At 38.9% G+C, this 22,692-nt stretch overlaps 1 protein-coding gene across 1 annotated transcript in view; it reads right to left on the minus strand.

The window, feature by feature from the left end:
• The window catches only part of LOC110962536 (pyruvate carboxylase, mitochondrial), a 627,844-nt gene that overhangs the window by 47,552 nt on the left and 557,600 nt on the right, over positions 1 to 22,692 (minus strand). The window contains 4 exon segments of the mRNA XM_051943654.1: positions 2,584 to 2,740; positions 9,054 to 9,275; positions 15,856 to 15,945; positions 18,155 to 18,299. Coding sequence (XP_051799614.1) covers positions 2,584 to 2,740; positions 9,054 to 9,275; positions 15,856 to 15,945; positions 18,155 to 18,299 — 614 coding nt within the window.

Below are 22,692 nucleotides of genomic sequence, written 5' to 3' on the forward strand. Positions count from 1 at the left end.
AGAGCAATAGGCATCGAAGGAGGGGAGTTAAAAAGAGGGAAAGAAGTGTGTAATGCAGGGAGATGAATGGAAACACGGAAAAGGGAGGCATGAGTAGGAGTAAATAATGACTCCACGATAGGAGGGGTCGGGCGGGGGCAAAAAACAGTGAGGATAGGGGAGGTCTGTCTGTGTGTGATTCAATACGAAGGAGGGAGGAGGGGACAGCTGCATTTGTCATAAACTAGCCACTACTAATTTACTTGAGGTGAGGGAAACACACTGAGGGAAGCAGTGTGTACGTCCCTGTCGGTGTCTGTGTGTGCGGCTGACTGCAGGTGTGTACCGATTGTGTTTATATGAGTCATCCACACCACCGACGAAGCTGGTGAATCCATTTGGAAAAGAGGCGTGCGTATGCATGTGTGTAGGCGCAGGAGCATTTACGGCCCGAAAGAGCATTCCTAGTATACATCTGTATCAATGATGTGCAACTCACTGAGCGTGGTAAGAGGCAGCAGGAAAACATCAACCAAAGTGACCTGATTAAATGTGTGCGAGTCGTGTGGTTTGTGGAGAGCTACCGCACATTACAGCCATTTAGATATATTTAGAAACAAAGCAACTGTGTCAGAAGGCACTGATAGGTTTCAGTGATTGACTGATACTCAAGGGCAATTTTCTGCATTTTCACAGTTATCTGCATCGCTATTTATATTGGCCAGTTTTGGTATAATATATTAAATACAATACCTGGGTTCTGAAGCAGCCACTTCTCTCTCTGCATGTGTGACAACCAATGACTGAAAGCTATTGTTTACACAGAGGGACAGATGAGCACATTTGCAGAGCGAAGCAGCTCAGGGGAATTAGCAGAGCTGTGCTTTGAAAGTGAGGTTACAAATGTTGCTGAAGTTGCTATAACCACAGCAATATAACACAAGCACGCCCACTTTTCAGATTACAATGACCAAATAATTCACTTGTTTGTATCAGTGCAATTTGAACTTATTTTGACAGTTCTAAGCTAAGGCTATCACTAAGAGGTTTTGTTTAGCCTGTTGCTATGGCTATCTGGATTATCTTAACATAAAATTTATCTTCATTTTCAGCCATCTGCTTTAACTGACGCAAACAATCTGTACTGAGCAAGAAGCAAGTCCATCATCACAAATCTCGTGATGTGATTTCAATCCCAGATTACTCCTTGGTGCAGAGAGAAATTACATCACTGGAAATGACAGGTTTTTCCTATTTATTTTGATATGCAGGAAGCCTACACTTTAGAACAACGCAGATTTTGTGTCTAATTCAGTTAAGAAGCAGGATTGTGAAAATGGGTGAAGAAATTAGCAAATATATTATTTTGCAGAAGTTTGAGCTGTCTTTATGGCATTATTACTTGATATGTACAAAAATCCCCATCAAAATTTAAAAAAATCCACTGACTGTTCAGTTCTTTAGATGCTGGCAGTGCATTCACTCTTGCAGCCAACAGCAGAACATTTGGTAAGTTATGCTTTTGGTTCATCCCTAATTGATGACATGAACCAATAATTGCACACATACTAATGTGTTGATGCAGTTCATGAGTAATTCAAACAAGACTCATGGGTGAGAAGGTGGTATGCAAGTTGTAACTATGAGTAAAATTAATGTAAATGCAGTTTAGGATGTGGTTTTGGATGCAAAGTGTGTCCATCAAGGGTTAAAACATCAGTTGTAGTGAGGAACTAAAAACGTGTGGTATTCATTCATTTAAGCTGAATTCAACTAATACTTCAGAAAATATGTTCATTTTGGCAATAGTGTGGCACGGAAATACTAGCAATGATTCAATTATACATGGTACTATGTATGTAAAGTAGGGGTTACAAACTGTAGCTTCAGCCTACTCCTTTTCTCCTATTCAGAAAATTGCATATTCTCAATTTTATTGCTTTTTCTCTGTAGTGTTTTGAGGAATTGCTTTTCTATTGTTTTGCTAAGTTGGTTGTGTAATTATTCAGAGGCCAATACTTTTCAATCTTCTAAAAGGCCTGACTCTATTACATGGACAGAAAAAAAAAAAAATCATGTATGAAGCTGACGGTCACCCATGTTGTTACCATGGAAACGACCCAGTCAGAGGACATTTTCTAAATAACATGACAATGAGAGACAAAGAAGCAGAAGGAGAGGCAGCTGGCTTCAAGAAGCCTTATTCAAATTGATGCTGTTCAAGAATTTGATAAAAACTGTTTTCACCACAGTGGGGGGGGGGGGGGGGGGGGGGGGGGGGGGGGGGGCAAATTAAATAGAAAAATGACAAAGCTGCTTCAGGGTTATGAAGGGTTTCCTTAGATGTATATAGAGACTCAGTACTGACTGTTCTACATACTGAACTCCATACCAACACTGTTTGGCATACATTAGACCATACAGTTTAAGTTAATGTGGATACAGACCTACATTTGCAACCCTGGCTTACATTTGTCAACGTATACTTTCATTCTCTGAAGCTGTTAAAAATATTCACAATACGACTCCTAATCATTTGGTTGTTTAAGAACTGAATTAAGATGAAGAACAGCTTGATGAAATGTGTGTGTACGAGTGACTCACTTGAAGACAGCATTGTCAGGGTAGTTAGTGTAGCCCACAGCGTTGGCTCCTCTCAGCAGCATCTGGAAAGGGACATTTGGGATCAAAGCTCTCAGCTCCTGGAGTCTCTTCCATGGACACTCTGACAGGAATCGCATGGCCACGTCGAAGGTAGCACCTACAGACACACAAACAGGTTGCGGTTTATTGCAGCTTTCATCTCCAGTCTTATTCATCATCCTGACTTTGATCTCAATTTAAGAAAAAATATATATATATTTCAGCCTTCTTCACAAACACACACACAGACTGCACCAATTTAAAACACAATAGTGGATGCTTAAGTAAAATATCAAACGGGAGTTGCACATTCAGTGCTCATTCTAACACTTTCATCATTTCTTTTTCAAGTTGCTTTAGAATCTAAGGAATGTTCCACGGAAGAGGCGAAAAAAGAAAAAAAAAGAGGAGATAGCGATCTCTCATTTCCCTTTCTGGGGGAGTAGATTAGCGATTCTCATACCCGTTTATCATATCAGCCAGAAATATTAAAGCCTCCAGTGGTATTCTGCTGATCCAACACTGTCATCATTAAATTTCATTTTCTGAGCACTCATGCATTTGGACACGGGGAGAATACTAAGCACAACTGCTTCTTCCTCACTCTTTAAGCAGAAGGGATGCCCTGGAAAAACCATCCTCTTCATCAACTTAAAAAAAAAATCTTTTCTTCCAATTTGGATTTTAGCCTACGTCAGCCTCTCTTAAACCATCGGACTGCAGCGGAAATGACTCCAAGCAATCTTATCTGATGTTAAACATATTAGTATTAATGTTTCATAGCATTTCAGATATCAAAACATGATGCTGAGTGAGGAATTCATCTGAGACAGCGGAATCAACTCTAATAATTTGATAACGTGAATGAAGACTGACAGCTGGTCCCACGTGCAGGACATTAGGAATGTGCACTGCTGTAGTCTGCCTCTTTTTTTTTTTTTTTTTTTTTTTTTTGGAAAATAGGCTGCTTCCAATCTGTTGTGAATGTGAGCTAAAATAAATCAGATGGAAGGAGGGAAATAAGGTCTTTGTGCAGTCCCCATGATAGCCAGCAAAGTCAAGAAAAACTTATTTGGGGACAAACTGTCTCCTGGAATAGGTGTTGTGGAGATATACGGCCTTGTAACATCTTCTGTAATATAACATTTTATACATAATTCAATAATAAAACAGTCGGTTCAGGCACACACTGGCAAACTCCATCCAAAGTTAAAGAAACTAAACTTCTATCTTATGCTCTTAAGCAAATAAAGGAAGGCCTGTGGTGCATAAAAATGATTAATATCTCTAATTTGGATTGTTGGGTTACATAAACACACATATCTCAGCATTTTTGCTTAAGTGTGCCATTATACCCCACCATGCATCAGACAGTTTTTCCTGTCAGATCAATTTTTATGTCATCTGAGATTCCACTTTGCTCCTTGGTCTACCTTGGTGCTGTCCAGACTTTCTTGCTCACGTTCCTTAAGGCAAGCAAAAGTACTCCAAGATACCGATTACACAAGCGCCGGGATAAAAAGGAGGCGCACACCAACATATTAAAGCACACTAATTAAGAATCTACCGCTATTCCATCTGATAAATTTGCCAAGTGTGAAACAGATATGAGGAGCCGGATAGAAACATTGTGTGACCCAGTTCATTTTACTGTATCTTGCATGGTGTAGGGAGAAATGCTATATCAGGAAGGGACTTAATCCTCAAAGGGCTTTCACAGGCTTAATCTCTTCAATGATTCATTCTGCCTCTAAGCAGCTGAAACATGTGAAAGCAATATTCCCTATCTAAGACCGCTGTGTTAAACAAAAAAAACAAAACCGTTCTCACATAGGGACAATGTGTCAGGGTAACAGCGTTCAGTATTCACGTGGTCAACTCCCTTTAGTGATTTATTTTGGTTCCTAAGTGACTGAAGCAGAGTGTGATATTGTATCCCTGATCACTCTGTAATAAAAGTGCATCGCACAGGGACCTCCTAGTAAAGAGTCACACAGCAGTCGTTCCTCCTGTGGTCATTAAGTGATTTATGAGGAACTCTTTAGAGGACAGTGTGCGCAGATTTGAACTTTTAACAGCATTGTAGTCTAATTTGTGTTTCACAGCCTAAATCAATGCAAGGTGAGAGAACAGCAAATGGGGAATCTGGCATCGTTGGGTTTTAAACACAGGGTAAGTGGAGGAAGGAGATACAGCTCATTATCTTACCTGCTACAGACAAACTGTAAAAAGGTTACAACATTTTTTTTTTTTTTTTACTACAAAGGCTGCTTCAATTGTTTTACCTGAAGACCAGCTTATTCATCATAGGGAGTGCTTCTTAGCCTGAAAACAGCTGTATACAGACTCTGGAGGAGATCCTCTAAAGTCTGAGACAGTAGAACCTTCTACTACCAGCAGGGTTATCTTTGGTTGGTATCTAGGCTTCAAATTTTTCATCAAAATATCTGCATTACTGAGCAGAGGCACATAATTTGGCAGATGTGACCATTTGCAAGGTAGGAGCCATTTGAGTGGCACTGTGGAAAGAGCCTTTTCCAAGCCGTCAAAACTTCATTTACGTTTTTCTTATCAAAATTGAAGTTTTAAAAGTGCCTACAGGAAGAACAGAGGGGAAAAGCGGGAGGGAAAAGACACTAGAGATGTTAATGATTCACTGCTAATCAACTGGTTGCTATTAACACTCGAAAAAATGCAAAAAAATATTAAGCAATACGATAGAAACTAACTGACAAGCAGTTTAACTGTCAGAAAACGGATTTTGATTTGCTGTAGTACCTACTGTAGGTGTGCCTGTTGAATGAGAGTTCTAGGTGTGTTTGCTGACTGTCGGTAAGAGTAACATTGATTGAGAGCACCTCCTTGCTGTTTAGCTGCTAACTGAGCAGTCATACTGATGAACTGTGCAGATTTAAAGTGTGAAAAAGATGTCAACAGGCTGTCTGATTTAGCTAGCTACCTTAATGCTAATGTGGGATTATCACATGCTCAGGAGCAGCAGGGCTCTGGTTACATGCTTCAAAAAACATTCATACTTAGTGAAGTGTATTGGCACCACTCTGCTCTGTGTATAAATATATTTTAGAGGTTGCCGCAAATACTGACAGATTTCCTGAACTGACAAAGTTGCTGCAACAGTATTTGTGGATATCTGTTCCAGCTGATCAGCAATGAGAATTACATTATATAATGTAAAGCCGTTTGGTAAAGATTGTTATTCTCAGAGGAAGATTGCATTTTCCTTGCTGTGTTTATTACTTTGGAATTTGTTGGCACAAACCTTAATTAGCAATTCTGATGAAAGTCGTTAGTTTTTCCTGTTTCATTTATAATTCAGTAGGTGTTCACATTATCTGTTCTTTAAATTTGTATGTAACTGAGCTGATATTGTGAAAATTAAATGTCAGTGGGTGCCACTGTATTGCATTCCTTTCAATAGTTAACCAGTTACTGATTTTTAAACATAAATGACTACTGGTTGAGGAAAGCGTTTGAAATTTGCATCCCCAGAAAGAAAACATGGAAGATGTTATGTAAAGCCACAAGAAATAGGTAGAGGCCAAAAATGTAAATGATAAATACAAGATAAAGTCAAACACAACAAACAAACAATTTTGCAAATTTCCCATCTTTCAAAATAAATAAAAAAATGTAACTCTGTTGAAAAAGATAAATCGTACAGTTTCCATGCCCTGCTAAGAATGTGAACAAAAACAGCAGATTGAAATAATTGCCAAAACAAATGTCAAAGGGCTTGGCGGCAGACTCATCACTCTGTTTTCTAAATGCTTTGTTGTTCCCCCTTAACTAGCTCAATTAACATCAAATTATTAATATGCACAGGAAGACACTGATGCAAACACATTATTACACTGCTAAATAAAAATGACAGGAAGGTTTCAGGGGGATGTCCCTTTTTAGAATGTATTCTGCCTTTAAGTGTTTAAATAATTATGAGAAGGTCCCTCTTGTTTTCTCAAACTCATAATCACATCATGCAGGAAACACTGCCGCCTCAAGAGAATCCACCCGCATATTACATTTCTATTCTGCGATTCACATGATCACCACTACTTTTCTTAACTGAGAAAGACAAATGAATCCTATGCTCCCCAGCTCATAATATCTGCCCATTACAGAATCATTATGTCAGGACTTGTTTAAATTTCTCCAACTCATGTTTTACATCTGATTTCAATGATATACTCTTGCTGTCGCTGTATAAATGGGGGAGAGACAAGCATATATTCACTTTCTCTAACTTCTTTATGGAGACGAAAGACTGTTTAAACTTCAAGAGGTTTCATTGACAGAAGATTTTAAAAGTCGAATCCCATTGCAATTCAAACATTAGCACTTTATGAAAGAGTTCAGGAGGGAAGGCACAAAGTGAGACGTACTCGCTATTCTCTTCACGTTTGATCAGAACTGGATTCAGTTCAGACACTAGATAAATCTGCAGTGTTTACTCAGAGCTTTTACTGCAGCAAATATTCAAATTAAGACGTTAGCCACACTGTTGGCTCGTTTAACAATAATTATATGTTTTACTAAAAATACTTAAGTGAGGTCTTAAAGAATAAATGACTACATTATTCAGTCTCACAATAAATGGCCTGCTCTTGTTCAGACTGTATTTAAATGTAGATTTATCAACATGCAATCAAAAGATTTGTTGAAAATCTCACCACACTACTTTAGGCTTTGAAACAGCTTGAAAGGGAAAAGGTTTAAGCTTTCATAAACAAGGCACTAAAATTATCTCCTATAGCAACTATAAAATGGTCTGAAAACATGCTTTCTCTCAGGCTTCATTGACTGTTTCTGGAGCAAAAGAAGCTAAGAGAAACAGACAGAAAAACACTGGTTTGAAAGCCTCAAAATTGAACTTTGTAACTGTATATTCTGCCCCGTATATTCTGGCGTGATCCTCAGAAGTAAAGCTTCAGCGAGGTTGTGTGCATGATTGCAAATGATAGTAAACAAGATTTTAATATGGTCTTGGCTGGAAACTTGGGAGCACTTTTCAAAGTTGTCAAATATATGAAAATACCATCTTAAAAAGGCATTCATGTGCCTTAATCAAAGCACTTTCCCCTTTCAGAGCTGGTTCACATAGCATAACGAGACAAACACAGACAAGGGGCTTCCCTGGCACCTATTCAACACTTCTTTGGGAGTGAAAGACTGAGTTCAGCACAAGTTTTCAGAGTCTCTCTTCAAAGATTTGCTTTTAATGTAGCTCCTCAAACACAGCTAAACTGAATTCATATCATCTTTCCTGGGTCAGTCTCATAATAATATCACAATATTCTGGGAGATGGAAGACTGGAAGCGTTTAAGCCCTTTTTATCAAAATATCTACTCAATAATTTACTTTTGCTATAGCCTTTTTATCTGTTCAAACATGAAATAAGTAGACAGCTGCTTAATGTGAGTTCCGCTCAAAGTGCTCTCCCACAGTAATGAAATATATTGCTTTTCCCCCTAACTGGTGCACCACGATCTGTTACCAAGAGGAATTTAATCTTAGAAAGGGTTTATAGCACCGAAGAGGTTTCACTGGAGACTCTCACACTCTCTCATGTGTCTTTATTTTTTCCTCACTTTGTTCAAGCAGCATCTAACGATGAGCCGAGCCACTGAAATAGAATCTGAAACGGAACAAGGCTTTTGTTGGTTAGTTTTTATGTTTGTTCGTGTGATCTTCTCAAGCCACTCCAAATAATATAAGTACAATCACTATAATTGAGCATTAAATTACATGTTTCAACCTCAAGAGGTTTACTTGGCATCTGTCTTTCACAGTTGTGTGTCCTGAATGCACAAGTGTTCTAAATGGGGTTCATAGTTCAGAACAATTGCACTTCACATTGGATCATCATGAAGAAGTGTTAGTAATTGGCCTTGTTACCAGCTTTTCAAACATCACATTTTCTTCCTCTATGCCAGTTTTGGAGAAATTGCCTATTATACAGGGACAATATTGGACTGCTTGTGCCACAAGAAGTTTCAAAGTGTGATTTTCTCTATTCACTGAAGAGCAGGGAAGAGGTACAATCATCGTCTGTTGAGGGAACTTACTGACTTGTGGTAGAGGAGATGGCAGAATGAGATATGATTTTCACAGCTCAAGCGCAAAAAAAACAAAGAGGTTCATCATTGAAACATGGAACAGATCTACAGCATGAGCAGGGGGGACGCGTTGAAATGCATAAGCACATACAAAGGGATTTAATTAACATGATAGCCATCAGAGTAGGGAAACTCATGATCAAATATTGTCATTTTCAGCTCCACTATCCTGCATCTTCAGTGCTTTTCAAAGTTTTTATCGCATTAACTGATGTCATTCATGTGTGCTTTGCACCATTTAAAGAAACTATTTTGGGGAAAAAGTAGATATTTCCATCTAAAACAAGGAAACTCACCTCCCCAGTTCTCCAGGCTGAAAAGGTTGCTGAAGCTGTGGCTGACGAATGGTGAGATCATCTTCAGGTCATGGGTCCGAACTCTGGTTGCCAGGAGTGACTGGTGGGCATCCCTGAATGTGGTATCCATTAGCAACAGACCCTGATGGGCACGGACAGCCTTGGCGAATCCCTCAGGACCATCACGCAGCAACACATCACGGAAACCCACCGGAGGATCGCCTAACAGCGAGAGAAGAAGTAGGGAAAAGACCACGGTTAGTGTGGAGAACATTACAGAGGAGGAATGAAAAGGGAAAAAAGGTTTGTGGTAATATGTGATCCAGCAGTTTGCGAGAAATCATCATCATATATTGGAAAACTAACTTGATGTTCCACCAGATTGTACAGATGTCAGTTTATTCACAGAAAATTGACTAATTTATCACCAGAAACCAGGAAAAAAAATACGTAAAGGGAACTTTTATAAACATCGTTACAACTCGGCTCTGAAGCTGCAACAAAAACAGCGAGACAACACAGGGTGGCGACTAAAAAAAAAGTTTTATTGAAGTACAAACCAAGTCAACAAAGGCACACTGAAGACCTCCAACCAAACCAGAACCAGACTGCAAACCAGACCCAGGCTGCTGAAGTTTCAGAAGGAAGCAGCTCCTGTCAGAGAGCCTGATGCTAGAAATGAGGGAGGCTTTATGTAGTTTGAGCCACTTGATCAGGTGTGGCTCAATCAGCTGACGACCCTCAGCACCTGAACATGCAGGTGGAGGGTCGTCACAACACAGAACTGCAATTACAGCTACAAAAAGGTCACATTGTTTGAATGAAAAAAAAGAAGAAGAAAAGGTGTGTAAACACGTCTTCATTCATCCCATCTTAAGCAGTGTATCGACTGTGTACATTGCTTAAGTGTGTAGCCTGAAAAATGACTCACATCAACTTCGCAAGACCGCAGGTAAACTGATGGTATTTACAAAGCGTTCTCTCTTAAGTTAACAAGTCTGGTGCTTGTCATAACTTGGACTAATGAGGTGGATGCTATCTCCTCTCAACGCTCTTCCTATCACCCTCAGCTCAGAAGATCGGCTATAAAAGAAGACAGGCACAGAAGCTCAGCAGCCAGCTTATTAGACACACCACCCACTGATTAGTGAAAACGGATTACTCCTGCTGACAGTGAGTCATATAGCTTTGGTTTTCTATATAAAGTCAGAAGCTACCATTTAGTGAAACAAGAGATCCAAGTAACTGAGCTTGGTACTGTATGGCTGCCAGCTGAAGGTGTACTGGTTCCAGGATGGCTGCTATTTGCAGTTTTTCTGCAGTTCTCAATACCGAGTCATCTGGCTGGAGACCCTGTTTCTAGGTCCCAAACTTTTCACAGCACCAGAAATCAGAGAGGTGTAATGTTGCAAATTTGAGTATGGCATATACAGTACATTCGATTGTCAAAAGTGTGGAGGCAGCACCAGATGGAGTATCTTAAAACGATATATTTCAAGCCTTTTAAAACATGACTTGTATATGATATGACAAAATATTAGTTTAGGAACTCTAATAACCATAACTGCAAAACCAGGAGACATGAAGTCATGATTTCAAGCAATACAAAAAAGAATAAGAGTCCACATAGCATGTAAATTTAGTGGTACTTTAAATACTGATGTTTACAAAATCAATCTTTATCACCTTAATTTAGTGTTCATATGTTAAATGTTGCTAATTAGTGGTAAGCCTAAAGTACTACATTTGGTTGAAAAAGCACAATTTTGTATCGATTTAATTTTTTATTGTAACTTTAAGATCCTGAACTATGCAGGACTTTTAGCTTTAATGCAGTCCAAACAAGGGAGTTACATAAAGATACATTCTTTGTACCGTGAATCTAGCTAAAGAGACCAAAACTGCTTTTTTTATTCCTTTACCAGGCTGTTAAACATATTTCCTCTGTGAAGTTCGGTGTTTTAACATGGACGTCTATGGGGGCTGATTTGTTTTTGTAGTCAGCCTCAACTGGTCATTTGTGGAACTGCAGACTCTGACACGTTAGCATTCGCTTCGTTTTTCAGCCGTGGAGGTTGCCGCTGGGTTGCTGTATAAAAATATTGCTAAATATTCCAAAACTATTACAGTTAATTTTGTGCAAGGCCCAAATGTCTCAAAACTACACCTCATGGTGTTGCAATGACAATTCGGCAGCCAGCATAGGTTGAAAAAACCAAGAGCAACGCAAGCAAACAGAAGAGCTAGAAACAGATAAACCACAACATATCCATCGAGAGTGCTTCTGAAAACCTGCAGGCTGCACTCCCCAAGGAAGACTGTTAGACATGCTGGCACTGGATGAGTGTTTCTGGTTATGGTACACGACTATAACGTCAACATACAATACTGAAACACAATATAAACGCTAAAAGCATCCATGAGGACTAATAAAAATTGCCGTGGAATCCCAAGACAAACACTGGCATTTCCAGTTTATTACAGCAGAGTGTTCCTCAAAACAAACACGTTAAACATTGCAAAGACCTCACTCTATGGGCATGGCTATAAGCAACCATCTATCCCCTGCCTTTCTCTCATTCCTCTCTGCCTTGCAATTAAACACAAGCACCACCTAAGGCACTAAAATATTGGATGCAGAATTGGGATCTATTTTTGCTGCTGTGTGTACAATCATCAATCAATTAGACTAGTTAATGAGGTACTATCTGCCTGCTTAGATGTCCTCCAACCCCCCGTTCCTCTCTGTCTGTGTAGTTGAATATTTGCTCTTGACCTTTTATTGCTGCACCTCATTCGTGAAAAACAAATGATCTGTGCTGTAATTGTCTCTAAGGCCAGCATGAGCAAAATGAAGCACACTCACACTATAGATGCATTTGTTCATGCATCCCAACAACAGCAGAACACGAGATGAGCCCTGTGAAGTCCTGCTGCTGAGGCAAACAGATAGAGACATTTGAACTTTTCAAGATATGTGTATAATAAAGAGAACTAAGGAGCCACAGTAGAAGTAATAATTAATTCCCAAATGTCACCCTCCATTTCTCACATCTTTGCTTGCTTTCGATGTTTTACCACCTGTGCAAAACATAGAAAACACTTTGACACAACACACTAGCAAGGAAATGAGGGCATGTGCACTGGGATTACAGTTTCTATACATACAATGGCCGATTTATGCAAGTTTCCCTAGAAAACAGAGTTAGAGTGGCTTTGTGTATGTTGTATCGAGCAAAAACACAAAGCAGTAAAGAGATACATGTCCCAAGTGGTCATTGGCTCGAAAACTAACCCACTTAGACACAAACACCTCACTCCCACTCCCGGCCTCGATGCCCTCCCTTCACTCCTGTGTCTTGCAGGCTGATGGCATTGTATACCTCTTACCTTGGCAACCTTCACCTGCCTGCTGCTCTATTCACACTTCTCCTGCAGCTACACAATGCCAGCTAATAATATATGACCAGATAGCGCAAACTATAGTGCTTAAAGGTGCTTCTTTATTAATTTCTCAGTGAAAACAGCCTTGCTTTGCCTCTTTTCTGAGCCGTAATGTGCCATATCTTTGTCCTGAGGCACATTATAATTTGCAGATCAGGTGCACTCCAACAGCCAGTTAAGCCTGCACATGCTAACAGCAGGTAATGTACCTTAACTAAAGTACAGGCTGGAGAAAAAAGCTTATGATTGGCGGTATTGTTAAAGCAGGACAGCAGTTAGTTTTCCTCTACATAGCTGTATGCGAATGGAGGTGAGAAAGAGGCAGAACATGAAGAAAACTTTGCTGTAAACACACCTGAAAAAATCCCAAGTATCTTCAGGTTTCAGAAAGCCAAATTGAAGGCTCTGTATGGGTCCTTTTAAGGCTACCTAAAAGTGATTTTTGGACCTAAACAATGGTAGAAAACACAAAGCGGCAAAAACAATTTGTTGTCTTTGAAGACGAAATGAAAGGATCCAAAACTAGAAACAGGCAGAGACAACAAACAGGGAAAGTCAAGGCATTAAGTCTGTGTGCCACTACTTTGTGCATACTATAACATGCTATTGTGCTGCAAACTACTATTTTATCTTACTCCTAAGAATGGCAATACAGTGCACAATGGAGAGGTTAGAAAGTAGTCCGTCATTTTTATTAGTCATTCTTCCCAGAGCTAGCTCAGAGGCATCTGGTGATTAACCTCTAGATGTCCTCCATTAAATAAATCCAGACAATAATTGGAACAAGGTGTACTTCCACACCATCGATGAACCACCAGCAATCAGCCTTCAGAGGCAACGTTTCAGACTACAAATCCTAATTAGAAAATAATGGCCTTTGAGTGCTTAACAGATTTTGTCAGGAGACCCTCGCCCCATCATTCAGGAATAGTTGTCTTCCCTTCTCTCTTGTGTTTTGGGAATGCCTCGAAGGTCACTTTTCTTGTAGTTTTTTCCCCCCTTTCGCCTTATCTTTAGTTGAGAAAGAACGATACCACGCTGAATTTTGCACGCTACATCGCCTGTCCAGCTCTCCATTCCCACACATCAATCTCAATCAATTTATCTATCCATATCTGCACACCTGCCACTACATCCACCTGACCATTTTCTCAATATATAGGGATTATATGCTGCCCGAGCCCTCTCTGTTCTGCCTTCATAACCCCTATTCCCCTTCCATGCCCTGTCCCTCCCTCCACAGAGTGTGATAATACAGGCCTAATCCCTCTCTTCTCTCAATCCCTCCGTCGAACGAAAGAAAGGATATAAGCACATTACAAATCTCATTACTAGGCCTTAGGTATGCTTCTGTGCGTGCCTGTGCTGCATACAGCTACCTCATCAGCCGCTTACAGTAGGTAAGTGGGGGCATGCACACAAAGGGTGTCTGTCTAAAGAGTGCCTGCTCACTACAGTGTATGTCTATGCCAGTTTGGGTGATTTAGTGCATACATGCATGTGTGTGTTTGCTCTCCTGCGACAGGCAATGACAGCTTTCAACGTGAGATTTGCATAAGTAAGATGAGTGGTGGATAAACACAGAGAAAACACACAAACATTATTCTGTCCCATTCTGCTCCATTCTGTTCCACTGTGCATGCTTTTTAGATGTCAGATTTGATTAGTTATGCCTGATTATGATTCATATTATTCACATTATTTTGCTATAAATTCGTGTTTACCAGGCATGCCGGGGTATGTGCTGAGGCAGAACAGTGTGCTGATAAACATGTCAGATTGGAACAGTTGACTGTTTTGCTGCTGTCAAAAGCAGCAGCTGCATAAATTTATGCTGGTTTGCACCCCAAACAAAAATAAGGATGATAGAGCAGCAGGAAAGCCCAAAAAGCCTCACTGCAAAATGAGCAGAGTTAAGTTGTGACATCAACTGAAACAGGCCTTTAACTAATATTTGTCATATTGAAAAAAAATATTACAGAAAAATTGTCTTTGTTTAGTTTGAAAAAGCAAGTTATTACAATTTATATTGCCAATAAGACTGTCCTTTTTACTAGTGGTTTTCTAAAGTTTTCCTTTTTGTAATTACTCTTTTGTTTTTGCGTAAGCACAGCAGAACCCGGGAGTTTACTTTTGTAGTTATCTTCACACCACCAAGAAAAAAAAGAATCAAAAGAAAAATAAATGAAGAGAGCTGGTTGTATCTAATTACAAGTAGGTTCAAGTGATATTAGACTTTATGGGTTATACGTACTCAGTCCATGTAGTCCAGATTTGAAAAACGTATCTTTATGCACTTTTCCACAATGTAAACTTTGTACTCAATGTCAATCCATTCCTCAGTAGTAAGTGGTTCTATTTTAACTATGTCCTCATGATGTTTTATTTACTTGCTGCCAACAGTTCACCTAGCAATTCCATTTTTCAAACAATATAGCCCAAAAACATAATTTCATATGTTAAAGAAATGCTTACCCCAAATATATTATTTCTATGTTCATGGACCCATCCCAAAAGGTTCTGCTTTATCAGAAGATATGAAAATGATTAAGAAAATATTATTTGTTTTATCAGCATTCCTCATTTAGCTTTACCCTACAAAATTCACTACTGCACAGTAGTTCGAAAGAGGAAGAAGAAAAACTCCCACAGAGCTCCATTCCAGAGACCCAAACTAGCTCAACGAGCTCATCAAAGGGCCCAGCTTGGCCGCCGGCCTTTCCAGCGAGACTACAGCGGCGCTGGTGCTGATCAGGGTGAGGAGTGGAGAACTTCTGCCTTCACAAACAATGAGCTGCACCCCTCTCGCTGCTGTACTCACAGCTCAGCAGAGCACTCTGGGCTAAAACCCTTTTCCTCCCCAAGTGCTAAACTGAGCCATTTAGGAAGACCTTTCTGCCTACAGCTATCAGACTGTTCGACAGCCCATTTGTCATTCGGTGGGTGCTTTTATCCAAAGTGCCCTGTGGATCCACAAGTGTTTACATTTTTAGAAACGCTGCCCCAGGGACAGAAAGCCCCCTAACCCTTGCCAGGGCAGTGCCTTGCTAAATTAGTCCAAATGCAATAAATCCAAGAGTGATGATGCATTGTAACATTATTGTAGTAATAGTTTTCTTTTTCCCCCTTTTCACAGCTTTAACTTCATATTCAACTATCAATCTTGCCCTACACATAGAAGTACAGAGGTTAAACACTGCTTTAATGATTTAATCGCTCAAGCGCCATTGAACAAACTACTTTTACACCTTGGTGTGATGCCTCATTGATTGTTGAATAAAAAAAGGTGAGTGAGGAGTTGTAACTGAGTAAGCTGGATAAAGAATGACAGAGGGGGAAGTACTTTTGGTGGACGTACCCATGGTGACTGGAGGAATGACAGGGTCTGTAGAGGAAGGTTTGGCCTTGACTGGGATGGGTGTGGTTGGTCCGTTCACCATCACATGGCCTGGATAGGAGAATATTAATAGAAAACAAGTCAAATACAGCCTGACACACAGCTAACATACTGTAAAGACACTACAGACAAACAAAAAAAAAAAAAATCAATGAAAGATATAAAAGAATATCCCCCAAGCTAGAATGGATGATAGTCTTGCTTTGCATCCTCCTACATTTACGAGTTAGAAGCAACATCAGATGTCCAAGTTCTTTTTTTTTCCACATTTTTCCTTTTTGTACAGAGTTAAAGACCCCCTCATGAGAAAATCATTTTTTATTATGTTTAAAAGCCACTGTGGTGTTTTTTTAATATGTGAAAGGACAAATTATGAGCGAAATAAGCAGCCAGCACTGTGTATTAGTATTTCCATCTTGAAATTTCACTGTAGTCTCATGCAGTCAGAGTTTAATGTGAAACAAGCACAAGGAACCAGTCCTGTTAGTTTGCATGGTGGGGGGTTTTGTGTTGTTATTCTTCCTGAGAATCAGATTCGTGTTCAAACAAGAATCGCCTAATGTTACAGCTTGCCATTACATCACAGAGTAGTGAATTAACAGAGTTGTAGGTGAGCTGGTGTGCTTGAGTTGCAGCGAGTGAGGAGGGGTAAGTGTAAAAAGGGGGAAAGACTTCATAGATCTGCACGCTTTAAGGCAACAATGGACTTTTCTTTAATGGGAAAAAATTGTAAATATGTAACTTTGATACAGAGATGAGGTTTCATTGATATCATGTCAATAAGATCAGAACATGTTGACAACATATTCCTGTGCCAGATACTGCTCAGAAAAAAAAACACCCAACATGTGAATAAATGGAGTGCCTAATAGAAAAGCCATAACATCTCACTACAATACATTATAGTAATAAAAGTAAGATTAAAATTAGCTGAGGATCGAGAGGGAGAGGTAGAAAAAGATACTTGCAGTGATTCTGAGCTAGTAAAGCAACACTACATGACAAACTGTTATTGCCCATGAACTTGAGTATTATGACATAGACTTGTGCTGTTTCTTTCTTTGCTGTCCTTTTACTTCCATGTATCTTCTATACAGCCATAAGGAACCAGGCGTCTGCACTGTGCAACATGCCCCAGGCAGCTACAGTACACCTCTGAAAGTCCACTCCTGTGTGTGTTTGGGAGTGTTGCACTGCACGCATACACATTCGTGGACCAAATCCTCCCATTTTGTCAGAATGTAAACATTTTCATGTCTTTGCAAGGAAGATTGGGACATTTTGTCCTGTTGTCTTGGATTAGGGCTGAGCATTTCCACCTTGCAGTTGTAGCGCACGGATGACAAATCTTAAAAACACAGATTTAGTCTTCTGGGGTTTCATTCACATCAAACCTTCAGAACCTATCCTGAATTCAGGATTAGTTTTCAGTTCAGTAATGGTGTAGTTCTACAGTGTTTTAGCAGAGTTGCACCAAATTGCAGATCAGGCTGGACAATGAGGCGGGGAAACTAAATAAATGGATATGTACGTACTAAAGGACGCTTAAAGTTCCATTAAAGCCATTTTAAAGCATGAAGGGATTATTCTCATGGTAAAAATTGTAAATATGTGAGACTAATGAGCAGAGATGATTTTTAAGAGTTTAGGAGAAGAAGCTTAAACCTTCTCTCTTTGTATCTAAGCCTCACTGGAAGGCTAGAAAGTCTATGGTTATATTGTGCATTGAATTATACCATTCATATTCATAGGTAGGTTGGTCCTAACCACTTTCATTCAAAAGTATCTGAAGAAGGTACCCAGATAGCTCAGCTGGCTGAGGCAGAGACCAAAAAACAGGGGGCTACAATCCCTGAAATAGCGGTCACAGGTTCGAATCCAGCCCATGGTCATTTATTGTATATCTTCCCCCACTCTTCTACCCAGATTTTTTGTCTCTCTCTCCACTGTCTTTTACAATAAAGGCAAAAAAAAAATTCTCAACAAATTCTGATTTCTTGAGACTTCTTTAGCTTTTTAAAGCTAATACATTATTTAACTGGAAACCACAGAAAAAATAATTCCTTGATAGCGTTGTCACTAATAGGTGGCTGCCAAGCTATTAACCTTTTAATTTCTGCTAAAAGGCCAAAACACCGCTGTAATGTCATATTGTTTGAATAGCAATGAGGTCAATTAATGCAGAAAATCTGAAATTATTCAAGAAACTGAACTGATTTGGACTTTTTACTTCCGTTAGGGTGTTTGTGTATTTACTGACCCAGGTAGTGCAGCAGCTTCTGGGCTCGATTCTGTGTAGGTTTGAGGTTGAAGAGCTCCTGATTTTCGTCTATGAACTGGGTGTCCACAGTGGAGTGCAGGAACTGGTGGTTTGCAAAAACATTCTGCAGGAAAGGGATGTTGGTCTGGAGAAAGAAAAGATAAACAAAGGAGACTTAACTTCTTACTGAGCAATTTATGATTTTTAAAACCCCTCTTGCACAATTTAATGGAAATCTAACCACATAGGAACTCAAAACAGAGAGAAGGTGCTATTTTGCACTCGAAAGAAAATATTTATTTTAAAGAAGACATCTTGCTCAAGAGGTTGGCGTTTGACATTTGTGAATACAAAGCACTGTACGTACACAAAGGTAATAAAGTAGTAGTTTCATGGAAGCTTCATTCAGGAACTGAAAACCTCAAACGCTGCACAATCTCAGCTTGAATAGACAAACACACACGGGGAACTGGGAGGAAGTCAACTGCTGAAAGTAATTACATTCCATTTCTATTTTGTTGTTGTTTGTTTGCCTCAAAAGTATTATCACGCCAATTAAGCTCTCCAAATTAACAAAGAGAGGGAGAGTGAATGAGAGGGGAGAGAGGAAAGATGGGTAATTGTTGGAGTTAATTTCATTACTTGATTTGTTGCTGATTTTTTTCCCCACTTGTAAGCCTGTCTTAACAATGTGGATAGACGGCTTTGAATTGTTGTAAGAGGAAGGAGAGTGACAGAGAAAAGGAAGGAGGAGAGAGATTAGTAGGAAGAAAGTCACAAAAGGGGAGAGAGTGAAAGGATATGTTAATATATTCTTGGAGCGGATTTAAAAGTATTTATCAGCGTTTAACGTCCCCAAGGGAGGGAGGTAAAGTGAAGGAATGTAAACTGTGTGAAAGATTATTTCTTAAAGTTTTCCAAAAACGTCTTTGCATATGACCTGACATGTGGGACTCTTAAGTGACATTTAAAAAGAAAACTCCTTCCACACACCCAGACAGCTCAGAACCAAGAGAACGTCCCGGAGGACCTGCTGGGTTTTCGATGTAAAGCAGCCCAGAACCGTATCATCCACCTCATCATCTCTATAGATGGGTATCTGTGACACGCAAACATAACATGCAGATGGATAGAATTTACAACCGTAATTTTAGTGTTAAGCTGACAGTCAAACCCAGGCCAACTTAAAATAATTGCTACAGCATAATCACTCAGGAATCCCATAATTGAGAGAGGGGAGTTGAGCAGTAAACAAACCCCACAGACGCATACCTCATTACCAACACAGAGAGAGGGGGATGTAGTGGAGAGATCAACGTGCTTGGGCAATAAAGGACACATCAGTCATGCCAACAGAGCCACAATAAGACGCATACAGTCAAAATGCAAAGAGATGGAAAAAGGAAAAAATGTAAATCTCTGTCCTTTTCTCTCTCTCATATGTATATATATAATTTATTACTATTAATATCAAAATAAAATTGAAGGAAAGCAGTCCATGTCTTGCCAGATAATCACATCCCTAGCAAGGGAAGAAAGGTTTTCATTTTCTGAGGTATACAGCGGTCACAAACACAGAATGACAGTGTACTCTGAGCCCTCTGCCACAGGGAGCAGAGCTGGAGAGCAGAAAGAGAACAGAGCTGAGGGATTCACACGGCTTGTGCTGCTCCGCCAAGCCTTGGGCTACAAGCTGTGGACTAAAAACAAAAACGAATTTCAGCCCAAAGACTTCAAAAACCTGCCAAAGTCTTCTTCCCTTCTATTAGCAGTATTGGCCAACAACAAATGCATTAAAATATATACAACTGCCCTACATACATCTCAAAACATCTATGTGAAATATGGAAATTGTTATATAATACTTAGTTTTGACTCAAAAACAAGCCAAATGTAAGGTGGATAAGCAAGCTGGCTGGGTCAGAATAAATTTTGAAAAAATAGCAGAAACATATTAGCTGAAAAAAATCAGTTTTCTTTTATGAGCAGAAAGAATGGAAACAGATTGGTTTAGTTCAGTTTCTAAAAGGCAACAAAATTGACGTACAGCGTCTCTAAGATTAGTATTTAGCTTAGCAGGCTATGTAAGTTTTCTGGTATTTATGCTAATCTAACTAGCTATTAGTTGTGGCTTCATATTTTTGTGACAGATGAGAGCAACAACCTTTCCTCACTGCAGCCTCATGTTTCACTGCGATATGAAGTCCTGCACCTCTACGGAAACAAACCCACAACGGCTAGAAGTAGAGAGAACTCAATGCCTTTTGTGCAGTAAGGCACAGTTACAATGGCAAAAAAAATCCATTTAAAAAGTTGAATTTGATTGATTCTTTATTTAAAAAATAAAATAAAAAGAAAACACAGAATCAACATGTACAACATTTTGTAAGTACTCACATGTGTTACCAATATTAAAAAATATAGTGGCTCTATATACTAAAGATATTTTATTAGTAACATTTTAATTTATTTTCATTATTGTCCTCTGACCTGCAGTTCAGCTGAAAAGTCCGACATTTTGTGACTGTTTTTTTCACACCAAAATCGAAAGTTCCCCACAATTACTTCAAAGACTGTCAGAAAGCTGAAAATTCATCATTTTTTCAGTTTGTACAGTTTCCTGTTCTGACAAATGATGTAATTATGGTACTTTTGGAAGTGGATTTTGGACTTCAGAGGTTTAAGAAAAGTAACAATACATAAAATCTAACAAATAAGACTGGCAGAAACAAAAAAGAAAAAAGAAAATCCCCCCGGCAAACTCCGGTAACCATAAATAAACTATATAGAAAATCAGAATTCAAACAGAACATGAAGTGGTGCTGGGGAAGAGGGAGCCTCCAGACAACCAGGATGAGGCTGGTCTTATATAAGCCAGAGACAGCTGCCTCTAGTTTCTTGATTAAGTCCAGCTCCAGCCAACCAGGGAACCTGCAACATTAAAGACACACACTCACACAACACCACACACTAACCCTGAAAAAGGCCCTGGGGCCCTCACAGTAAACAAACTTTATAAGTGAGCATGAGGGAGGGAAGCAATCAAAAGGTATAAATAAAAGAGGGATGTGGCAGGACAGAGACAAGGAAAGAAAGACAACACAAACAGTGGTCATTAATAAAAAAAACTCTGAAATAATGGAGGACGATGGTGATGCTATTAATACATGGAGGTTTGTCCTTTTCCTCTCTGCTGTACCAGATCAATGTGTTCATTATCAGCCAGCTCTGTCTGCCTGTGGCGATCACGCACACACACTAGCTTCACTCTTTCTCCACGTTTCCTCTAATGATCTGTAGCACACGCTAAAAAAAAAAGTCTCAGACTCTTTGGGCTCTCCATTCCTACTGCACAGTATCCCTTCTTATTTTTCCATCAGCCTTCATTGCATTCTCAGTAATGTCACACACTCAACGGAGGCCCTTCCCTGATTTGAATGCCCTGAAACCACCACTCAGCTACAGCTTTCAGAGCTATGCACACAGCATGCAGAACATATACACACTTTCTTTCCAGTGTTGATTGTGGCTCCCAAAAGCTTTTCATACTGTGAGTGCAAGCACGCAGATGTCTGAGGACTGGGTTAGTTTTTAGTGCACTATAAAAAAAATAGAAAATACATCTTTAAAAAAAACTTTGGCAGCAAAAGTGTCAGGAAAAATATGTTAGAATAATGGTGGAATACTGATTTGAACACAGTGGAACAGTGTCAGAATAGTTTTGGCCTTTTCTTTTTACAGTCAACATGTAAATTAATATTTCTTTGTGTGATTTTATCAGATGTCAGACATAATTTACAAAACATACAAAGTCTGTAAAATGACAATAATTGTGCCGATTTAAATACAGCAAAAATAGTGTAATTTTATGCTCCACCTTTGTGAAAGAACTGTACATTTCAAAAAATACAGATGTTTGATGTAAACACTATTTTTAGCTGAGCTAGTTATTTTTATTTTAGATTTTGTAGAGATCATGTGTGATGATTGTGATTTTACCAGGTAGGAGAAGTAAATAATAGAAAAAGGAAAAAAGCCTCTAAAATAACACTTTATCGGTATTATTTGCAATGTTTCAGTCTTCAAAATGCAATGTTTTTTTTTTCCATATAACAGCAAATATGTGTAAAATAACATTTTTGTTTATTTAAATACAGTAAAAAAATTTAATTCGTCACATTGCAAAAATGCAACGTACAATTTGTCATTTTCATTTTTTAAAATGCTTATCAACAAACAGGATGCAATTTTATGTAAATGATTTATTTTTATATATTATTTATATATTTTCTATTTAAAAAAATATTAAACTACATATTTGTGATGTGGACATTATCAAAAGTTTTGGCCTGTTTTTTTTTTTTTTTTTTTTTTTTTTTTTAATCAGTCAACATGTGAAGTAACAGTTTGTGATTTAAATATTTAACAAAACAGGCAAAATCTGTAGATAGAAGTGTGATAAGGTGAACTAAATCTGAATTTATGATTAAACAGGCTTTATTTTAAACATATATGCATACTTTCCAATATAAAACAAC

Source organism: Acanthochromis polyacanthus, chromosome 23 (genome assembly GCF_021347895.1).
Source record: "Acanthochromis polyacanthus isolate Apoly-LR-REF ecotype Palm Island chromosome 23, KAUST_Apoly_ChrSc, whole genome shotgun sequence".
NCBI lineage: Eukaryota > Metazoa > Chordata > Actinopteri > Pomacentridae > Acanthochromis > Acanthochromis polyacanthus.